Source organism: Pocillopora damicornis, chromosome 6, assembly GCF_964200805.1.
Source record: "Pocillopora damicornis chromosome 6, jaPocDami1.2, whole genome shotgun sequence".
In the NCBI taxonomy this organism is placed as follows: Eukaryota; Metazoa; Cnidaria; class Anthozoa; order Scleractinia; family Pocilloporidae; genus Pocillopora; species Pocillopora damicornis.
Genome location: NC_142675.1, coordinates 24,961,845 through 24,983,491, shown reverse-complemented (window position 1 = coordinate 24,983,491; position 21,647 = coordinate 24,961,845). Strand labels below are relative to the sequence as shown.

At 40.4% G+C, this 21,647-nt stretch overlaps 1 protein-coding gene across 1 annotated transcript in view; it reads right to left on the bottom strand.

Moving 5' to 3' along the window:
- Positions 1–21,647, bottom strand: part of LOC113676225 (uncharacterized) — a 39,476-nt gene that overhangs the window by 7,000 nt on the left and 10,829 nt on the right. Inside the window, exons 7-34 of the mRNA XM_089209783.1 lie at positions 21,574–21,614; positions 20,935–21,020; positions 20,609–20,795; positions 20,220–20,297; positions 19,857–20,111; positions 19,127–19,393; positions 18,124–18,742; positions 17,653–17,952; positions 15,561–15,693; positions 15,318–15,438; positions 15,070–15,174; positions 14,700–14,887; positions 14,108–14,263; positions 11,250–13,497; positions 9,214–10,728; positions 8,862–9,009; positions 8,419–8,552; positions 7,478–7,706; positions 6,742–7,132; positions 6,072–6,362; positions 4,205–4,998; positions 3,758–3,872; positions 3,277–3,383; positions 2,431–2,651; positions 2,029–2,223; positions 1,396–1,449; positions 1,072–1,233; positions 357–481 (exon numbers count right to left, since the gene is read on the bottom strand). Coding sequence (XP_089065909.1) covers positions 357–481; positions 1,072–1,233; positions 1,396–1,449; positions 2,029–2,223; positions 2,431–2,651; positions 3,277–3,383; positions 3,758–3,872; positions 4,205–4,998; positions 6,072–6,362; positions 6,742–7,132; positions 7,478–7,706; positions 8,419–8,552; positions 8,862–9,009; positions 9,214–10,728; positions 11,250–13,497; positions 14,108–14,263; positions 14,700–14,887; positions 15,070–15,174; positions 15,318–15,438; positions 15,561–15,693; positions 17,653–17,952; positions 18,124–18,742; positions 19,127–19,393; positions 19,857–20,111; positions 20,220–20,297; positions 20,609–20,795; positions 20,935–21,020; positions 21,574–21,614 — 9,265 coding nt within the window. The remainder of the gene's footprint in view (positions 1–356; positions 482–1,071; positions 1,234–1,395; positions 1,450–2,028; positions 2,224–2,430; positions 2,652–3,276; positions 3,384–3,757; positions 3,873–4,204; positions 4,999–6,071; positions 6,363–6,741; positions 7,133–7,477; positions 7,707–8,418; positions 8,553–8,861; positions 9,010–9,213; positions 10,729–11,249; positions 13,498–14,107; positions 14,264–14,699; positions 14,888–15,069; positions 15,175–15,317; positions 15,439–15,560; positions 15,694–17,652; positions 17,953–18,123; positions 18,743–19,126; positions 19,394–19,856; positions 20,112–20,219; positions 20,298–20,608; positions 20,796–20,934; positions 21,021–21,573; positions 21,615–21,647) is intronic.

Below are 21,647 nucleotides of genomic sequence, written 5' to 3'. Positions count from 1 at the left end.
TGGCGAAATCAAAACATTCTTTATCATAACTCCTTAGTCATTCAAACAGAGCTTTGCCTGGGTAAGTCTTTACATGAGCGGTAACAGCGAAAGTCTTTAAAGACAACATCTAGGATACGCGTGGTTATATTATAAAGATCTTGATATAGTAAATGGTTGGAACCCGGGGGTAACATGTAATAATATAGTTTGATCATCTGGGTGCGGACGGGTGCTACCTCCGCAAATAGTTTGTGGAGACGTCATAACACCACCCATAGGGGACACTATGCGCACGTGTATTGCGGCGATAAAGGAAACTTAAGTATCTAAAATTGTGACTAGAAAAGACAATGTTTGCTAATCAATCATCTCACCGGATCCCAGGACTGAACCCAGATGATTATCTTAACGACAATGTCTTTTCCCAGTGGTGGAATAATCAGATTCTTGGCAGTCTTATCTAATATCTCGTCTAGGTAATCGTCCACTGGGGCATTCCCTTCAAAAGAAAAGCAGCATTAACATGTGGAGGGTTTTACTTCTATGTAACAAATTTGTCACATACAATCTCACGGATAATTTGTTTTCAAATGTTCAAGGCTAGGATGCCTCAGTCATATCAACATTATAAGCACTTCAATGACTGAACAACGAAGGGCAATTCCCCGAAGAATTTCCTGCAGTGTACGAAACGGGAAAGTTCAGTCCGAAAGGGAAAACGTTTCAGGGCAGTGGCATAGGGTAGTGTGAGAATAAGTTCATTAATTTTCAATTGTCGGCTCGCCCTGTCTTTACAGGAGACTCGTTTTTGATAGAGTAGCTTAGATTTGGAGAACTCTGCATATCTGGGTAAAAATAAAATCATGGCTACGTCTATCAAAACAGCGTACACCAAAACAAAAATTCATTTCCTCGGGCTCCTGCATCTAGGCGAAGGACGAGTCTTTAATACAACATTATCAGACATCAACAGAAAATAAAAAGCGGCCCTGAAGCGATCAGAACTCATTAAAGCTTATGTGGAAAGTCTCGAAACAATTTCTCCACAGCAATATCTGTGGTGGACAGTAAAATCATGAGTACATCTACCTGTTCTCCATTTTTTTCTCTTGAGGGGTGGTAGGGCCGACGCGATCGCACTACTTACACCGCCCTCTAACGCCTGTCGCCAATTTACATTCCGGAAACCTTTATCAATTCCTTGCTGAAGTGCTGAGCTTCCAAAGCCAATAGCAAACCCAACTGCGACTTCTGCGTAAAGGTAATTAAACATATACAGAAATTGTTCTTATTAACATTGTTAACGTTAACTAGAGCTAGAGCTCATGAGTCACATACCACTTATGTAGGAAATAGAATGATGAAGAAAGCAACAATCTATACTTTCGTTTTCTTTTAAAGTATAGCACTTACTTCCTTTTTTAACGTATCCAGAGACGAGCCCGCCTAAGGCACTTGACACGACCCCTGAAGATTGCAAACATTAGAGCTGTAGTTCAATTCATCCAGCATTATTAACAATAGTCTGGCCATTACGGTGCTCTTCAGTTAATTAAAACCAAAAAAATCAGCTAATCAGAAGAGAGAAAATAATCTTGAAGTGCCAATTAGAACTCAAAGTGAAACCAACCATTTAACGCGGGAAAACGCGGGCGACCGAGTCGTGATTAATTTTACTTTTGCATTCGATTGGTTAAGAGAGGGGCGGGAGTTTTCTGAACCAATAACAGAGCGAAGTACATCAAACTGAAACAAAGCAATCTTGAGCACTCGATTGAAATCGATCTTTTACGCACTTGTAAAATCCAGCTGATTTTAAGTATTTTCAAACAGACCCACTCAGAGTCCTCGCGGTTGTACCAATAGGTTATAACCGTTCACGATGTTGTTGCTCACTTTTCGTCCTTAATTTTTTTTATTGGTGTCGCGTTAACTTTCTTTGCTCCCAACGCAGCTTATGCGGGCTGTAAACGGTATATTTGGAAAACGATATCATGGTGTTTCCATTACAAGCCTGAAGATTTTTGATTGAATCTGTTCACTTACCTCCAAGAGTTACCTCCTGCCCTAGCATCTTCTGAGAAGCACAATAAGCAGCAACATTTGACGTTGCACCTACAATCGCCCCCACGGCTCCACTGGCTATAATGGCAAAGGGAAAAAATTTTCCTCTAGGATCTTTCAGCATTATAGGATTGTTGGCTGCGTACGAGTATAGATTAATACTTTTTCCTGAAAAACCTGAAATGAAAAACAGAATAAAATGACAATGTGTAATCAAATGGGATTTTTTCAGCATTCTTAGCCTTGAAATGATAGAAAAGACCTTCAAGTCTGGTTCTCTGACATCTCTAACAAAGTAATTTAAAATGCATCGTCAAATTCTCCGCTTGTATTACTTATGTTTTCATTTAATAAACACATACAGTTTCGCTGAGAAATCCATACCAAGTGGGTCGAAGCTAAGAAATCGTCCGAGCTGTGCATCATAGTGCCTGAACCGCATCCAGTAGAAATTTCTTAGTTCGCGATCAGCGGTCACTCCCCATTGACCAATGAACGTGAAGTCCTGGGGCAACTCTTCAGAGGCTGCTAACATCCTACCAAACGGGTCATAACTGTACCGATTAACTAGATCACCTTTGGGACCCAGTACTCCTACGACAGACCTGCAAAGGGGAGTTGACGTGTCACAATACAATGGCAATTCATAGTGTAGTGCTTCCCTTTGTCAGTAATATACTTGACAGGTCTTTTTCATTTTCAGGAAGCAGGATAGCAAGCATCAGTACAGAAGCAGATTCAGTCTTCCTAATGATAATGAATCTTTTATCCCTGAACCGTTAGTTTCTATCTTCTCCATACTCTCTTCTGTGCATTTCTTTTGATACTGTTAAGGAGAATTTGTTGAACAATCAAAGCTTCTTAGGTTGGTGATCATTTCCTTTATTCTCATGATCTTAATGAATGACTCAGCGATATAACTGTAAAGAGAAATTAGATGCTGGTCACTCTCAAGATTTTAAGGATTATAAATACTAAGGTGGTAGATGATTAATACTCTCGGGAACAACACGTGATCCTGAGTTTGACAACAAAACTTCACTTCACTTGTGCCGTAGCCTGGTTGGCCGCAGCCGCCACAAGTGAATTGTCAACAAGTTCACTGGGGCTTAAAACAAGGAAGATGAGAAGGTTTAACTGCCTCCTTGTACTGATCGATCCCTTTTGGAGTGTTGCAAATAGAAACCAGTCCAAAAGACGGTACAAATAATATTAGCTTTTAAGTCTTACCCCTGCGCGTCGAACTCGTAATAATATAAATCTCCATTCGTGTCCATCAAAGCAACTAATCCAAGATCTTGGCAGTGAATAAAATATGTCACATTTACACCGGTAATCTGCCAAAAAAAAAAGTTAATTCATTGTGAAATTCAGAAAACTTTGGACAGAGAAAACACAAAGGAAATGCTACGAATGCGAAGAAAACAAGCCAATCAGGTGCTTTGCTTTGATATCCTGATCTCCCACCAAATTGGCCACTACAGAATAAAACTGGCCTTTCCGAAGCATGTTCGTCATTTACAATCTCTCTCCTTCATCCTTGCAAAGGTTTATTCTCAGATTTTATCAGTCCACTTTAAGTCATCTCTTTGTGACGGACTCAATGGCTGAAAATTTTAAGACGTAATTCTAAATTTGCCACAAGCCAATTGTTAACTCCAAATATTCAGCTAAACGTCGTGACCAGTACAATGTCATGAAAATTTTCCACCTGGCCAACAATATCAGCTCCTGGGTTCCCAAAAGGATCAATTAGGTATTGCACTTCATTTTGACCGCACGTTTTCTTGTACAAGTTTCCAAAGCCGTCATACACATAGTTACACCTGCAGTAACAAAAACAGTAAGTCGGATTTTTTTAAAGTCTTTTGGAATCGGGTGGGAAGAAATTTCAATAACGGCTGTTCACTTGCTGGAAGGAAAGTTTTGTAATGATTACTTCCGAAAACAATGAGTCGCATTTTACTGGCATTTGGAGACAATCCAATTTATTGCTGTTGTTTAGGGGGGAGGGGGTGTGAAGGAAGAGGGGGCATACACTCGAGGACTTTTCACCCTCCTTAGGTAAGCCCTTGAATAACGTTTACAAGTGCCGTTTGAGTGGGTTATTATTTAACGAAGGTAACAAGTTGTCTTCTATTTTGGTCAAGTTTCTCACCTTCTGTTTGGGGTTTCAGCTTGTAGCAATTTATTTTCAGTGCTAAACTTGAATTTGACGCTGTCTTTCCGTAGATCTCTGTTTGTCTTTTCTACCATATTTCCATCAGCGTCATACTTGATTTCATAATTTCCCGCCGAAGTGTACTGGTTAACTTCATTGACAAAATATAAAGTCTTGTTACCAGGCTCTTCTGAAACCTGCACTCGATTTTTTCGTTTATCGTAGGTGTAACGAACAGTTTTACCGTGTGGATATTTTGCCTCTATGAGCTGCGATGCTGCATCGTATTTGTAATGCCAGATTCCTGATGTTGTGTTTTCCTGAATGATTCGTCCTTGCTTGTCATAATTGTACTCAAAGTACGAAGAAATGCTGCCATTTGGAAAGTAATTTACCACACGCGACAGTTTGGAGTTAACTGGATCTAACACGTACTCGGAAGAAGCTCCGTTTCCAAGGACACGTTTAGATAACATCCCTTGGGAGTTGTATTCCAATTTCAGCAAAACGTCGGCCGTACCCGAGTCTACGCGCACTACTTCCGATAACCGGTTAAGCTGGTCATACTTGTAAACCAGGTTTAACCCGGAGACTTTTAGCCCCACGCGACGTTGGAATTCATTGTATTTGTAAATGATAATCTGACGGTTTGGATAAGTGACACTGGTTGGTCTGTTTTCACCGTCATAGGCAATATTGATTGTACCGATACCATTAATCGCTTGGACGATATTACCATCGCTATCATGTAAGAAATACGAAGAGCTAAGATCATCGACATCTTTTTTAACCTGCATAAACAGATAAAAGGTATCAACAGAAAAATTAACACATTCCCTCTGGCATACCCCAACATATGTTTTTTAAACGAGCCCAGACCTTGGGGGAAAAAAGGTATACTTCCCTTACCATTGGCCTTGTCCTGTTGAGCTAGTAAAACGCTGGAAAGTTGCTAACTGGAATGCTAAAAAGTTGCCAAAAATCCAAAAAGTTGCTACCTAAATTTTAAAAGCTGCTATACCTAAATTTGTTGAGATTTTTACATAAGCGTTAGTTAAAAGCTTTATTTTTCGGTCTTCACAGTAATTACAAATGCCATCGGTCGAGAAAACTTGAAACTTGGCTTTAAGAGTTACTCGCAAATATGGGCGAAATTTAAGAATACTTTAAAGTTTAACGGAACAAAAAACATGGTTCACTTGACGTCTTGCTGAAAGTCATCTAAGCCGATAATCTGCTATAATCTTAAATAAGGATCGTAGTAGGCCTGCGAGACACTGTCAAGTGAAAGGTTATGTGTTCAGAAAGTTGATGAACATTCATGAAATTCGCATGAATTGAAGTTTTATATGAAATCGTTGACTTTTTCGTGCTTGATATGTGCTCCAAACCTATCTTCATCTCAACTAAAATTGATTAGAAAAGTAAAAATTGCTCGAGGTTGTTAGAACCGCAAAAAGTTGCTCCAAACGCTGAAAGTTCCTCAAATGTTGCCAGGCACAATTGGGACAAGCCTACTTATGATCACAGATAGCCAAAAGATGTTTTCTCTGAAAAAACTGAAAGCTTACTGCAGTCTAAATTAAGTCAAAATAATAAGTTAAAATCACTACTGAAGTACATATTCTCGTTACGTACATCATGTATGATGGCCACAAGTGCGGCTTTTATGTGTTCTACTTGAGCAAAGGCCACAAACAGTCCGATTTGTGTTTATCAAGTGGTTTTTTCCACTTATCGGGCCTACTGAATATTTTCGCCGTGAACTTAATATTGCTTAATTCACGAGCAGGCTCTAGACATATTCAAGTGGCTTATAAAGAAAACACTACTTATCATTGTCTGACAGTCAGCTCAAACTTACAAGTTGGTTATTTTCATCGTATTCAAACTTGACTTCCTTTCCAGCTCTACCAGTAAACTTCACCAGTCTCCCTCTATCGTCATAGTCTGATAGTTCGGTTTTACCATCCGGGTATATGAATTTGATCAAGTTGTCCTTTTTATCGTAAATATTCTGATAAACGAGACCTCCTGGATCCGTCGTGTTCAAGACGTCCCCGTTTTGCCGCAGGAGGAATTCTGTATCATGGCCGTTTCCGTCAATAACTGTCATTATATTTGTCTTCACGTTGTACTTCCTTGTCAACACAATCTGAAAAATTGATAGCATATTCTTAGAACAAACGGCTCGAACATGTTGGTGTCAGTATGGTGTTAACGCCGTGGACGAAAGGTAGTAAATCCCGATGGATGGTAATTTCAGTCACGAACAACGCGGGAATGCTCAAGTAGGGCGTTTTCACGAGGTCAGCGTCTAATCAGAGCCCGTCGCATGATAAAGAAGCGGAAATTTTCTTGTCCTTTTTTACGGTGAGTACCTATCCTCTGAGACCAAAGGCTAGTTGGTCAAAACGGCACGTTTTTCCCCCTTGCCTAGCCGCAATAAAATGTCGTTAAATCTTCTGCAAGCATTATTACTAGTTCTTTTAATAATTTTAGCAACTCAAACGAGCGTTAAATAAATCCTTTACCTGGTCTCCTTGCTTCACAGTTTTAACAACCTCGTCATCATTTCTGACACTTTCAAAACGTACATCGCCAAGGCCAGCACCCTGTATATCCATCATCTTTGCTTTCTCGTTAAACAAAAGCTCAGCTGAGTCTCCTTGTGGAAGTCTGGTCACGATCACCTTTCCATTCCAGTCGTACGAGAAATGTGTTCCATAGATGAGCTTGTTTTTCTTGCTAAAACCTGTTATGTTACTCAGGAGTCCATACTGGTTCCACGAGTACTTGACAGTGGATGAAGTAGGGTAAACAATACCTGTAAGATCGCCGTGGACGTTGTACGTGTAACGAGTGATTTGTTCACCAACTGTGACCGACAAAAGAGACCCGGTATCCCAACTGTATGTGTAGAAACTGCGGGTAAAATAAGACAAGACGTTCAATTTTTAAATATGTGAAAGCGTAATGTACAAATGAAAGTCTGCATCCTTAACTGACTTCTCCATCAACAGTGCTTTCAGGGCCAATACGAACAGACTGGACGCAAAAACTTTATTCAAACATAGTGTATAAAACATCCCAACTGGATAGAGGGAGACCAGTTGGCTGTATACAAAGCGTAGCCAAAGAGTTTAAGTGGGGGCAACTGAGAACAAATCCACTGGGTAGCAGGGTGGAGGGCCTGGACCCAAGACCACGTAGCTTCCGTGGTAATTCACATTCTCGAAGGTTTGACAAGGGAAGGAAAAACATTCTTACCATCTCTGTTTTTTATTCGATCCATCTTCATATTCAGCCTCTCGTACAAATCCTATGTCGTTGTATTTCACAGAGATTTTTCCTCCTGACGAATGAGTGAAAGTCGAGGATCTGTTTTGTGAATATTCGACGGTGATCGTCTCATTAACTCTCTGAATCTCCTTCAGGTGATTCATGACAGAATCAAAGATGAACACAGTTGAGGTGCTGGAGTCGGTGAAGCGAACGTCTAATTAGAAAAGAAGAGTGGATAATTTTATCGTGTCAGCTAGACTGTGTATAAATAGAAATATTAACAGTATTTTTTATAGTATATGTCGAAAGAAAGAGGTCTTTTGCTTGCACCAACGAAGAGATGGCGAGGCAAATAAGTAAATCTTCCTAACGTGCCATGGCAAAAATGATAATTTTTAAAGGGGAAAATTTCTAAAGGAACTATGATGCTGCTGTGGTGCTGGGGGTACTTCGCCCGCCATTCCTGTTTTCCCATCCATCCACGCGAGCTCAGGTTCGACAGGAAGACTAAAACAGAGATCTGTCGCGAGTGGAACACACACCTTTCGATAATTCCGGAAATTCCATCCAAGAGGGCACACTGAAAAGGTATTCCTAAATTTTCGAAAGCTTATCTCGGAACTTCTCCGTTCCATTCTATTTTAGACCGGAAATCTTGAAAATTTTGGTTGCATGGAAAGAGACTAATGTCTACATGTCCATGAAGACATGAGGACCACGTCAGCACGCGTTCTAACTCAGCTTCCCGTCTCAATTCCTCCTCCTTTTTTCGACACTTTTCGGTGAGTCATGATCTCTGAATGTTCATCTTATCGTAATTTAGGGCAAAAAAAACATACTGTGAATCCCAACGTTTTGTGGGTGGTTGTAACTGTAAAAATAAATAGAAAACCATGATACAAACTCAAACCGCAAACGATTCTCACCTGTGTTGTTGATAGTGATCTCCTTTCCATCAAACGACCTGTAAAGCCCAGCTGTGACAACTTTAAACACCAGCTCTTCGCGTAATTGCACAATTTTAATAGTTTCAGGTGTAATTTGTGTGATCGCAGCCTCCCTTAGAGTTAAAGGATAAAATAAATTAAAAATCCTAATGAAGAAAGAGAAGAGCCGATAAAGACAATTCAAAATAAGGCAACAACCACAAACAACCTCTGGGCATGATATCAGCATTACTCATGGTTATAGCTCGTTAGTGTATTTTGAAGTTTTCATATGATATGCTGAAAGACTCGGCCCTACTAAATACCACCTCCACTTATTAGTTGCCTCCTCTTAAAAGACTCCTTCCTATCATCGTCATCGTTTTCATCATAGTTAGAGTTATCACTAACACGTTTATAAACAGCAACTGTGGTTTTCTTACCACCAAGGGGCAATCCAACCAGCACCAAAAGCGCCCTTTTGTCTTCGTTTTGATATCAGCGGACTGTAGATTCTTTGTAGCAACAAAGGCAAGGCCAAATCTACAGCGGTCTGACCCGTTATGTCATCTTCGGTTAACAACGGATCGCCTTTAAAAAAAATACAGAAAACATTTATGCAAAATTTGAAATGTGCAATTTCGACACTCAAACGTACAGTATTTGAATAATTGGCTGAGAATGATTTAAAAAGTTAGCAAGCTCAAATTTACAAGCCACAAACAAGTAAATGTTTATCCAGACTTATTCTTCTCTCTGAAATATTTTTTTTTGAAGAAAAAGATGATCTCTCACCCGTCAGTTTTCCGTTTGCAATATCAAGTTGGAACTGAATAAGATCATCCACCAAGTTGACTCTTCTTCCAGACTTGCTGAGTAAGGTACTGACCGCTGACATCCTGTGTTGGAATGAAGCGGCTGTCTTCCCAACAGCAATTAGAAAATTCTCCCAAACTGGAGCCCACAGTTCGCTGCTTAGAAACTCTGGTTTCAGATCTTCACTGCTGTTCAGATAAGGATGAGGCTTGTCGTTTTCATCTAACCTTTGAAGACTGAATGTGCTTTGTGTCAAACCGCCTGCACGAGACTCGAAATCAAATACCATTTCCCCATGAGCCTTTGGAGGCAAAATACCGCCTGGACCTTGAAAGGGTTGGGCTAAAAACACCACAGTGGAAGAGAACTGGCCAGATGATAACGCTTTTTGAACAGGGCGGAGTTGAGCTTGGCCACCGATAACACGAACAGCCAACACAGGGCTAACAATGTCAGTATCTCCAACATTTTCATAGGTGACCGTTATCACGCCTGATGAATCCACAAGCAGAGCTTCTGGAAAATCTGCATACGTTTCTAATCGTCCAGCTTCGCCACTTGTTATGACCAAAGAACCAGGCAATGTGGCTTCTTCTTTTGACTCAATGTTGACAAGTTTCACATGGAATGTGGTACCAATGGTTAGGTTTCCTGTGAGGAAGGTCGCATATACTTCAATTGAGCTCATTCGATACACCTTTACTGCTTCGACAAAGTTATCTTCAGACGATGGATTTACGAGAAAAGCTTCCAGATTTTGTCCAAACAAGGCTCCCTCTAAGCGCAACGTGGCGTTTCCCATTGGAGCCACTTGATTTGGGAATACCCGAGTGATTTCAAATTTTGCAATGTGCGAACACAATCGTGATGGCTTGGTAATTGGCCCAGAGACGGACGTATCTTGTCGGCGGGTCATCAGAACGTAGTATTTTCCAAAGATTGTTTCGGGAATGACCACCTCTTGGTCGGCTGACAGGGCAAGCCTTGATCCACCATCATATTGGTAAGCATTTGCCGGTTTAGAGTGTCTGACGTAGAGGTCATGGAATGCATCGTCATTACTGCTATTTATAGAAACAATGAGAGTCTTTTTATCTGGGACATTGTCTATGAGAAAAGAAGATTGTTCGTCTGGCTTTAAAGTGACATCCACGCAGCCGTCGAGAGGAAGAATTGGAAAAGTAACATTTATATTTTTTGACCCAACAGCAATGTTATTTTGGAGGTTTTGATCTAGAATGTTACTTCGGGTTTTCACGAGGCCGCGATATGCGCCCAGAGCTGTCAGCGGCAGCCCACTTGTTGTGGAGTATGACGTGTCTCGGTTTGAACCTCTATTGTAGGGTTCCAGGATGACATATGAACAGATTGGATGGCCTAATCTAACGTCTTCTATCTGCCATTTATCGTCTTCTGATAAGTAAACAGTATCACATTTATATCCTTCTGTGCGTTGACTTCCATTGTTCCTTATCCTCCAGTTTACTGTGACATCTGAAAGAAATGTTGGTAATTTTGCCTTGGTTATTAAAGTAATCATCATGATCAGCACTTTGGGGGAATGGAAAAATAGATGAATAGATAGAAACATGGCTGGGACTGATTATAAAGTTGGCTCGCTCAAGTTTATCACAGGATACGATTCAGTAAAGGGTTTAAACCCAAGAGTAACATTTGATAGTTTAGTCTGATCGTTCAGGTGAGAGTGGTCCACAGAAGGAATTTTCTCGGTGCTAGTGACTAACGTTTCTACACCTTGGCGGAAGTCGTTATCAGAATTGAGTAAATGATATTTTTTTTCGATTTTCTAAGAATGATCACATAAATTGATTAATCAATTTTGCCGAGATATTATTTGCTGTTACTCATTGGGTAAGCGCATAATACGTCGTACGTAAAGCCCACGCACAGAGTGATGAAATCATTGTTTTCTTTATTTTTTAATGGTCTTGCAAAAAGAGATGGCAGCATTTAGCTTTTCCACTTAGGAGTGTAATGTTTTAAATAGTTCTTACCTTGGCCATAAGAGAATTCTCCACCAGACGAGGAAACAGACAGTACCGCCAAGTCACTACTGAATGTTTTGTTTATTTTTATCAGCCGGTAAGCATCGTTGTTCTGTTCATCACTCTCCCAGATGGCGCTTTTGCTGTCCACTGACAGTAACAGGTAGTAATCCAAATCAAGAGTGTCAAAGGGAATGAAGACCTCAGCGCTTAAGGACACGGTGTCGTTCACGGCGAGATTGGTTGCTCTAACACTGGCAAGTTTCCGATCAAATGGGTCGATCAGCACGTCCTGGCTGAGATACAGCGCATTATACCACGCACCCCATACAGGTGATTCCCCGGTGTTTGTGACGTTGAAAGTGACATTTAATGGCTGACCGCCACGCGTTTGCACCTTTGAGTCTCCCAGTGAGCCTTGCAGATCTGGTAACAATCCTTCTGTTATAACTATGGGCGTCAGAACAGTTGGTGTCACCGTTGGTAGCGTGACATTAGGCTGGGTGACATTAGGATGCGTAACGTTAGGTTGCGTATTATTGATAGGTTCAACAATGTCTGGCCACGGTGTAAAAGGACTGTGGATGTCAGCAAAGCCATGAATGAAAGCCGATGAACGAAATCCATGTGGAATTGAAACGTTGATAGTTTTTTCATAAAACGATTTAGCTTTCAAGGCTCCTATGTGGGGAACATCCTTTAATTTCGTTCCTTTCTCTATGATCTCTGTTCGATTTGCATCCTTTCTGTCATAAGCGTAAAGCGCATCTGTCCATGATGTTTTCTTCGTTGCAGCAACTCCCACGTTCTTTACCTGAAACTTGATGGAGAAAGGAACTCCAAGTGTGATCTGAGACGGTAAACTTGAAATAATAGTCAAGATTAATCTGGGAGCCGGGGGAGGCGGAAGGTTGAGAGGGTTCCTTGCAACACCGATATTATTTGAGGTTCCAGAGACTTCAGAGAGGGTCTTGTTGGAGTTTGTGACCACATGTAGGTAAAACTTTCCTATTATATTGTCGCTAATCTGTAGAGCAGCGGAAAGCTGGTACTCTTGCTGTTCATCTAGTTTAGCAGTAACGGTTTCAGACGCCATAACATGAGCATCTTTGCCATCGATGACGCCTTTTGAGGAAGAGATTGCAACGCTGTCCACCCAAGTCAAAGGCTCGCGCATCGAGCTTCCAAAGTTTGCCACTGACCAATACACCGTCAGGAAACGACGCTTTTCTTCAAAAACAAAAGATGTATCTACAACGGCTAAGTCTGGCAGTGGTTTAGGTAAAATTTCTGCACGAATCCAAGCTAAGTTGTTCATCTGCGAACCTTTTTCAACTATTGAGCCGTCTTCATTGACTTTCAAAACAAAATAATAAGTTCCAGATATATCAGATGGTAACTTCGTAAATGAAACCTTGGTGTAACTTTGACCAGGACTTATAGCTTGTCTGAAGAAGGCGTCAGCGAGTTTTGTTGAGTTATTTTGTACGGTTGGAGATTTTGACAGGTAAACGGCGTCTTGCCAGGATTTCTTCAGTGTGCTTCCTGTTCCATTGTTTTCAACAGTCCATTTCAACGAAACTTCAGAATCACTCAACAGGGCTTCCTTACGGGACAACAAAGTAAAGTTTGCCACAACGAGATTAGGCAGAACTTGTGGAAATGTCACATTTCCAGAGGATCTGATGTTGCTCTTTAGGTCATTTTCTGTGACTGAACCATACGTATTAGTTTTAACGAATATAAACCGCTGACCAAAAAGATCCCTGTTTATGCGTATGGGTCCTGTATCGATGCTGTATTGTTTACCAGATCCCAGGTTGACTCTGTGAGGGAAATCTCCCAACCATATTGTATTGCTTTGCGAAAAATGAGCATGCGGCGAGATGTAGAGTGAGTCGAACCACGGTGCCTCGGTTGTTATTCCCTTTCCAACGTTTTCAACCGTAAAAGAGACATTCAAGTAGGCTTGGACGTCGTCAGCGGTTACAGAAGCGTTGACATGCGTAACGGTCAGGTCGGGTAGCCTGCGAGTGACATTCACCTGGACAGTTTTCTCGTTATTATGGTTAAAGATGAATTCAAAAACGTCATCTTCATAATCCGTGAATACAGTGATGTTGTATTGCCCAGTTTCCCAACTAGAAGGTATGAATTGATTCACAGTTCTAACGTACCACGAGGAGGGAGGAAACAGCCCTGAAAATCGGGTGACTCCAAGAACTTCATTTCTTAATGATGCAATATTTGTGATAGTCTGTGAAAATGAAAGCAAAATAGGATTTAAATGATCTATCCATTTGTGTACGTCAACATACCCACAGATATATATAATCTTGTTGATCTGTCGTTCGAACTTTTGTAAGCAATATATCAGAGAACGATAGTCCACCTGTGTAATACCCGATGAAAGATTTCAGATTTGGGAACAGGCAACGCTCTCAATGAAACCACAAAGGGTTTCTACATGCCTGGTGATTTACTTTAAAGGGGGGAAGGGGGAGCTTATTCATCCTAGCGAGCCCTTTCAACAGAATTTTACTTTTCATTTTTCTTTGATAGATTTAGTTTTAGACATTACAATGTATTTCATTCCATCTAATGTTTGAACCGGGAACTTCTCTTTGGTTATAGATAACTTGTGTTTTTCGAAAGTCAATAACTCATAGGCCCAACTAATCATGAAACTCCATGCTGCCTGGATGAGTCATGGGAACGACTAAAGTTTGGTGTTCGTGGACTAAGAGTATTCATGGATTCCATCCAAGGAGCAAAGATCACGAGACAATTGCTCACGGCACTGATGTGATGAAAAATTCGAAGAGGTAGGGGAACCCTTATGATTCCACCGATAGCTTCCCACTCACCACACGATCTCTCCACCAGTAGTAAAAGGGTTCCCCAAGGCCTTTGTTCGAAACGTTAAAACGAACTTCCATTTCATCTCCTGTGTAGTAATTTTCCAGTGTCGTGATGGAAGTAACAACCAGATCTGGGGGAGGATTTAAGTGTATTCGCATCGCCTGCAAAATAACGCAAGATGTAAGTTTTATGTAATTTGTTAGTTAATCTTACCTGAGAATCATCCTTTCTAAATCTCAAATTTAGAAACTAAAAAAATACTAACTTTGATCGAGCTTGAACTCATTCCTCCCAGATGCTATTGGGGCACTAATTCCAGTACTATTTGGTTTCGAATTCTCTTTTTCTGATCAGAATTTTTAATGAAATGAATTTCATTTGCCTTCTTTTCCTATGATCAATTTGGAGTTGTAAAGACAAACACGTCAATACACTTTCTCGAAAATAAAAAATCACACCCAATTGGACGGCGTCTATGGGATTAGCCTTTCCTGAGGTCTAGTATGATTTATTTCATATCTGATGTGTGGCACGTAGGATAGGCTATAGAAGCCATGAGAGAACGTTCCTAATCACTCGATTTGGTTGGCCAATTACCTGCACTTTAAGATTGTCACCCTCATTGTTGTGCTCAAAGACATGATTGTAAACGTCCGTTATTATCAAAATCGAAAAATTGCCATAGATTGCGTTGGGCAGAGTAATGAGCTGTTTCCGCTTATAGCTTGCACCAACAGACAGTGTTCCATGATGGTAAAATGTGCCAAGGATCCAGTCAGACCAGTCTGAACAGAAAAAGAGGAATTATAGAGTTACTTTGATTTTACAGTCTTGAAATTTTCCTTTTCAAGAGGTTAAAATCATTGCAAAGCACAGGCTAAATGATACAGAAATTTCATTTCTGTCTCTTGTTGAAGAGTACCCTCAAAATTAGTCCATGTAGATAGGATTTAAGGAAGACTCTAACCTCTTTTGTCATCCTTAGACAGGTAAACTCTATCATACCACGCACCATGGGCAGTTACGCCCACTCCAACGTTTTTCACTGTCCATGTTATGTTGATGGCTTTACCTATAGGAAAGCAAAAAAATTATCTAGGTTTTAATCACACCCAGGCTGAACATACACAGCAGCTGACATTTAGGTTATAACAAAGCAGAACCATTCCATTATTTATTAATAATTTACTCAACTACTGTTAGAGAGTTCCTCACCTGAAAGCGATGGACTTGGGAGCACAATTTTAACAATTTTCAAGTTTGGTGGGGGAGTGAGCGCCACCTGCACCGGACTGTCACCTAACAGCAAATCGTTAGCACGGTTGATATCACTTATCTGCGACAAAAGGAAATTCAATGAATGTGCTATTTACATTCATTTCAATACCAATTCACATCTTTGAAAGAAGGCGAGAACGATTTTGCATATTGTTAAAAAGTAATTTTCTTAGTACTTACTCTGTTGTACCTATCCGTTTGAACGAAAACATAAAACACGCCATAATCGTCAACTCTAAGTTGAACTGTTCCCCTTGCAGTATAACCATCATTTTGAAAGAGAATCTCCTTGCGTCGTACAGTTGTTGCACGCCTGGGATCAAAATGTGGAAGTTGTTCTTAGTTTCAGAGAGCAAGATAGGTAACCATGAGAACGAAAGATTATAACCGCAACAATAATGATAACGAATAGGAAATACGTGAAATAAAGGTAACGATAGTATTAGCGTGGTGCAAGAGATCTAGATGATAATACGTGGGCGCGCGTAGATATGGAATTTCTCTTCGAGTGTTCAACTTGATAACTCACGGTTTAGCGTAGCGAACGAGTGAGATGTCGCGTTGAACACGAGAAGAGAAATTCCATATCTACAAGTAATCATGCATTATTTTGTTTATCACAAACCAAATAGCCCTTTACTGACAAGAAAAGCCGACTTAATTAATAAGTATAGGAAATCGTATGAACGCGAGTGCATTTCGTGATTTATGGGCACGAGTGATGTTTTGAAAGTTCTCAAAATTGCACGAGCCGTAGGCGAGTGCAATTTGAGAACTTTCAAAACATCACGAGTGACCATAAATCACGAAATGCACGAGCAGGTTCATACCATTTTTTATTTATTATATTCTCGATTTTTTTATAATTTTGTGTTCAAATTTGGCGCTTCCCCGGTGTTTCCATGGCAACTTCTCCGTATTGCACTCTATAACCTCTATTGCACTCTATAACCTATTTATGCATTCATCATGACCAATCAGAAACGCGATATTTTGTTGAGTATATAATAAATGAAAATAAATGAATCGGCAATCCCCAAATAACAATCGTAGAGTGCGTTGAGGCTAACTCTTAAGATAGAAAAATACGTTGAATCATGATTACAAAAACAACAATGATCGTAATTTTCAATTTAAAAAATTCTCATTTATTGACTTAGTCCTTACCGACAGAAAGAAGTCTTTCAGGTAAACGGACAAAATCGGCCAATGGCAAATCTTCCAGTTGACGATTTTCATTCTCAGCCGCGAGAAATGCCAACACCAAAGCCACTGAATACTTAACTTTCGGTTTATCTTTTGGTAAATTGTTTTTTCCCCTTCTAGGAAAGTTTGAACTTCACTGTCTGTCAGCGATACGGATTTTTTTAGCGTTTTAATCGCCACAATCCGAGAAAGTTCCGACAAACTACCTTGTATTTGGAATCTTGAAGGCTTTGCCGTTCATTCATCAACCTGACTGAGTGGCGTCAAAGGCGAGTGACGTGCCAGCAACTGATTGGCTATGTTACTGCGGCATTCCCACCTTGTGATTTCTTTCCTTTTACGTTCCTAATTACAATTTTGTGTTTTTGCACGCACATTTTTCTTATTGTTTTCGCATTCTTTTCACTCACGGCGATTTGTATTCTGTATTTGTATTTTTCGCATAATTCTGCTTTGTTTTATTTCCTTCGTAAAAGTTTCTCAAAAAAAATTGAACATTGGAGTATCAGAGGGCATTACGACGTTTGTATGTGACTTTCCGTGTCCGATTTTATTTCCTCTGTTATTTTGCGTTTTCCTCTTCCTTATACTTGGCAATAACTTGTAATTATTTGTTCCTTTTAGCAACCACGATCAACCGTAATGTAAATAAATTTTAAAGCGTTCACGTGTTGAAACCTGACTTTGTTAGCAGTCACAGGCTATATCAAAGCACGTGAAAAAATACCCAATTTTTTCATGTGTGTTATTACGGCTTTTCCTTAGGCCAGAAATCCCTGTATAACACCGCATTTTATGTGATAATATAAATTTATTTTCTCGTACGTGGTGATGATAACGATAAAGTTATTGTTTACCAACAAGAGCACGAGAGTATATGGTAATCATACACGATGTTACCAAAATAATTTGGCAAGAAAAACAGTTAAGTAAAGCGACTTTCTTGTTTGATTGGTCAAGTGTTTAAAACTCATTTCAACAGTTGCCTTTTTGTTTTGGTTATAAAAAGTCCGTTTCCTACAGATAATTAAATTCAATAACAATAAAATCAGTATTTAAAACCAACCTTGCGTTACGGAAGTCAGTACTTTTTCCAATGTACACTGCATCATACCACGTCTTAAATGCATTTCCCACCTTACCAATATTTCGAACTACCCACGACACTTCAAACTTCAGACCAGAAAAAGCGTTTGGAGGTACTATGACCTTCTCAACTTTAAAATCCGGAAAAGCCCTGGTTTGGAATCCCCAGATGGGACTGGGTACCAGAGCACCTGAACTCAGAACGTATTCAATTCTCCACAGCATCTTAGTGTCGGCGGGGTAGCCTGGGTAAGAGGGAGCATATCTTCGATAATAAGTCCTGAAAGAAAGAAGATTATTATATTAGCCATGAGCTACAGAAACTGTAAAATAATTCGCACATCAGTTCGTCGTGCTGTGGTTGTTCAAGAACTCTGTGGTTAAATAATTTTTTTTCTTTTGGAGAGCATTACAAAAAAAAGAAAGATGATTTATTCATTTATCAACATACCAGTGAGTTGGTGATGAAGGCTTTGTAGATCCGTATTTCCAGAGGTAGACGTTGTAACTAGCAGACCCTGGATACCGAGGCCACTCGAGCGATTCTCTCAGCGCCACATTAACCTGTCCATTTTTGGGATAGTCTGGCAACTGAAGAGCTAAGATCCGAATCTGTTGGATAACAGATACTTGCTTCCCACAGTCATCTGCAATCGTCCATGTTCTCTTAAAAGTCCTAGCGCAGAGAATTGTGGGGACAGAATCTGCGTGTGTTATCTTGATTGGCCGATCGCACGGATGAGTGACATTGATGGCATCCCGCATATCTTGCTGTTGTTCGTCAAAGCTTCCGCAAGCAATGGTGACATTACCTTGGTAACTCACTGTCGGTGGCCTGAGGTTGACGAGATTGATATTCTGTATTTGGGCGGCACTGTTACCCGCTTGATCCGTCGCGGTCCATTTTCTTTGAAAGCTACAGCTACTTCCAGGAAGATCTTGGTGCGTTAATGTTATGTTCGATCCTTCGTTGTCGCTGACTGAAGGTTTGCCGAGGACTGACGGGCTCAGATCTGATTTGCAATCCACTGTTCGAGGAGCCATGTTTGAGATGATCGGTGGCTGTAAATCTGTTTGTGAAGGTTGAGACGAAAGGAATCAAACCCGAGTAAGCCAAAACATCAAGTTGGTCAAATTATGGATTGTCACTAAGTTCTCTACAGAACCATGTCATTGATGCAGTTTTAAGACATGCAGTAAATTGCTCTGCAAAAGAGACTATATTATGTGAAGCTTCAGAAAATTGAGAACTGTTTCTCGATCTTGTTATTAGATTAAGATGATTGGAAATATCTGGTAAACGTTTAGTGGGAAGATATTGATATCGCAAAATTTTTTCTCAGGTCACAATGTTTTCCACCCCTTCCCCCCCCCCCCCCCCCCCGTCACTAATTTTGTTGTTACCAACAAGAATGTAAAGTTATTTTTCTTTAACCCTGTGAGGATCGACTCACCAACTTTCCACGTATAACTTGCCGGATTTCCCTGGTTCCCGACGTCATCCGTTCCCCGTACGTAAAAAACGTAGGTCTTTCCGTTCTGCAGATTGCTGGCTTTGAATCTGTTGCTGTTGCACGGTGAATAAGACGGATTGATACCTCGTTGACGTACAGAGCATTCAAACGAACAGGTTTCTCGACAGTTGAACCCGAACGTAAATGGATTTTTATTGCTAACAGTAGCGGGCTTTGAAGTTATGATAACCATGGGTGGTGTGCGGTCTGAAAAATGAAATAAAGAAAAAACATCAAAAAGTAAGAAGGCATTTTCAATTTATGCATCGATCATGAATTCGGACCGAGATTTCTATGTCTGTTTCTTGCCGCGTCGCGTAAGTTACGTTGAAAAAGCTGCATATTCTCTAAGACATCATCTCTCAATCACGAAGTTGCTTCACTAGTTTCGAACATAGTTACTTTATTCAAAAGATGATAAAGAACCTCCCTTAATCAAATTGCTTGGCCGCCATAATTATTATTGTTTCAGTATCCTCATCAAGTACTTGTCTCCATTTCAATAGAAGGATTAATTGTTTTGACATATCAACCAATCATGAATGTCTAGCTGGCGCTGCCGGGTTTTTCGCCAGTTCCGTTACTGAACATAAATCATTTCAGCATCCTATTCAAGCTTTTACTTCCATTTCAGTGGTTTTACTAATACGGGTCCCCACTCTCGACATACCTACAAACCATGAGTGTCTGGCAGGCGGTGCCGAGTTTCCCGCCAAATCTGTTAACTGAACATAAATGCTGTAGAAGCCCTCGGTTAGATTGCTTCCGGTCCACGACCAATTGCATGGCTGACCAAAGAGCAGGGAAGGAGTTTGCACTGTGCACTGAGCTGTAACATTTTCGTTTGCTGTCCAAGTGATTTGAAAGTCACCTCCAGAACGAGATGGAGCATTAATGAATGTTAAAACAGGTGGGGTGATATCCTCTGTAGAAAGACAAATAAGTTTATGATGATAGTGCAATAACAAGAGATTATAAACAGTTTATAATCTATTGACAATAGTTGTTAGTGATATCAGAAGTAACAACGTACTTATCTTTATCCTCATGGTGTAAGGATCTGTGATGGCAGGCGACTCAGCACCACAGTAGGTAACACCTTTAGCCACACCTGCAAGGGAACCAGAAAATGTCGTCAATATGACATTTGCTTTGACTTCAGGCTTGATTAAAAACCTTTGATGCAGTCTCTCAAATTTTTAGCCACTTTTTCTGCAACAAATGTTCTGAGGACAAAGTTCTTAGATCATGGAACGATTTGGAGACAACACGATTCTCCTCCGGCCTTCGATAGGTACAGTTATCAAATTGATAATTCAGGAAAAGTTTGGAGAAAGTTGTATAGAGACGATTTCATTGGGTGATAGGTTCAACATCTGTTACATAAACTGTATGATCATGAGATAAATCCAGTATCCTTACCATGATCCATTGTTAAATAGTAACTCTCTTTCTCTGTAAAGGTCAGCGACGTCGTGAACTGAATAGTCCGCCCCAGACTCCCAACTGGATATAACACCCCGGCAGTAATGGCCACGTCAACACTGAAAACAACTGTGCCGTCAGATCGATGGATCCGGATGTGGCTGCTTCGTGTGGGACGTACGAACTGTAATAAACATTTTGATAGATTCAAGTCACAATTCAGCATTAAATACCACGGAACCTATAAATTTCAGCCGGTGTTCTATTCTAGGTTTCAATCATTATGGAACTCCCAACCTCCCTCAGATAATACTTCAAGGCACCTGTTTGTCAAAAGTGATGGTCCATTGACTTGTGTCGGGAAGAACTTCTCCTTGTGGTGAGAGACTAGCAAATTGTGGTGGTGCAACTAGCAAAAAAAAAAAATAAATATAGGCAAGTTAAGCGTACAAACCATGTGATCAACTGAAATTAGAAATTAAAATTTCAATCCTCGTCCCAATCTGAAACCTCACAAGGGCCTTGTTCGACGGCCTTGAGCGTGGCTATGGGCCTGGTAAAGCAGACACATCGAGTCCTCTTCTTTGAAGTCAACGACAAAAAAATGACTACGCGAAAACTGTGGAACCGTTTTCGCCATGAAAAAATTAGAATTAATTCAATGACAGTCTGTCACGAAATGAAGGAGAAGACCCGGTAGTCTGCTCAAAGAGAAGCGACGAGTGATCGCAAAAATTCCAGTTGGCCAATCAAGCGGTTAATCGGGAAATTCCAGTGTGCCAATTAGATTAATCGAGAAATTCCGGTGGGCCAGTCAAGGCAATCGGGGAATTCCAGTGGGCTAATCAGGTTAATCGAGAAATTCCAGTGGGCCAGTCAGATTAATCGAGAAATTGCAGTGGGCCAATCAGATTAATCAGGCTTTACTTCAAGTAACGGTAATGAATTAAGATAACTTTTACCTCCAACAAGCAGATCGACGCATCTCTGTTCAGTTGTTACCCTAAACACAACATATAAACAAAATTGATTACTG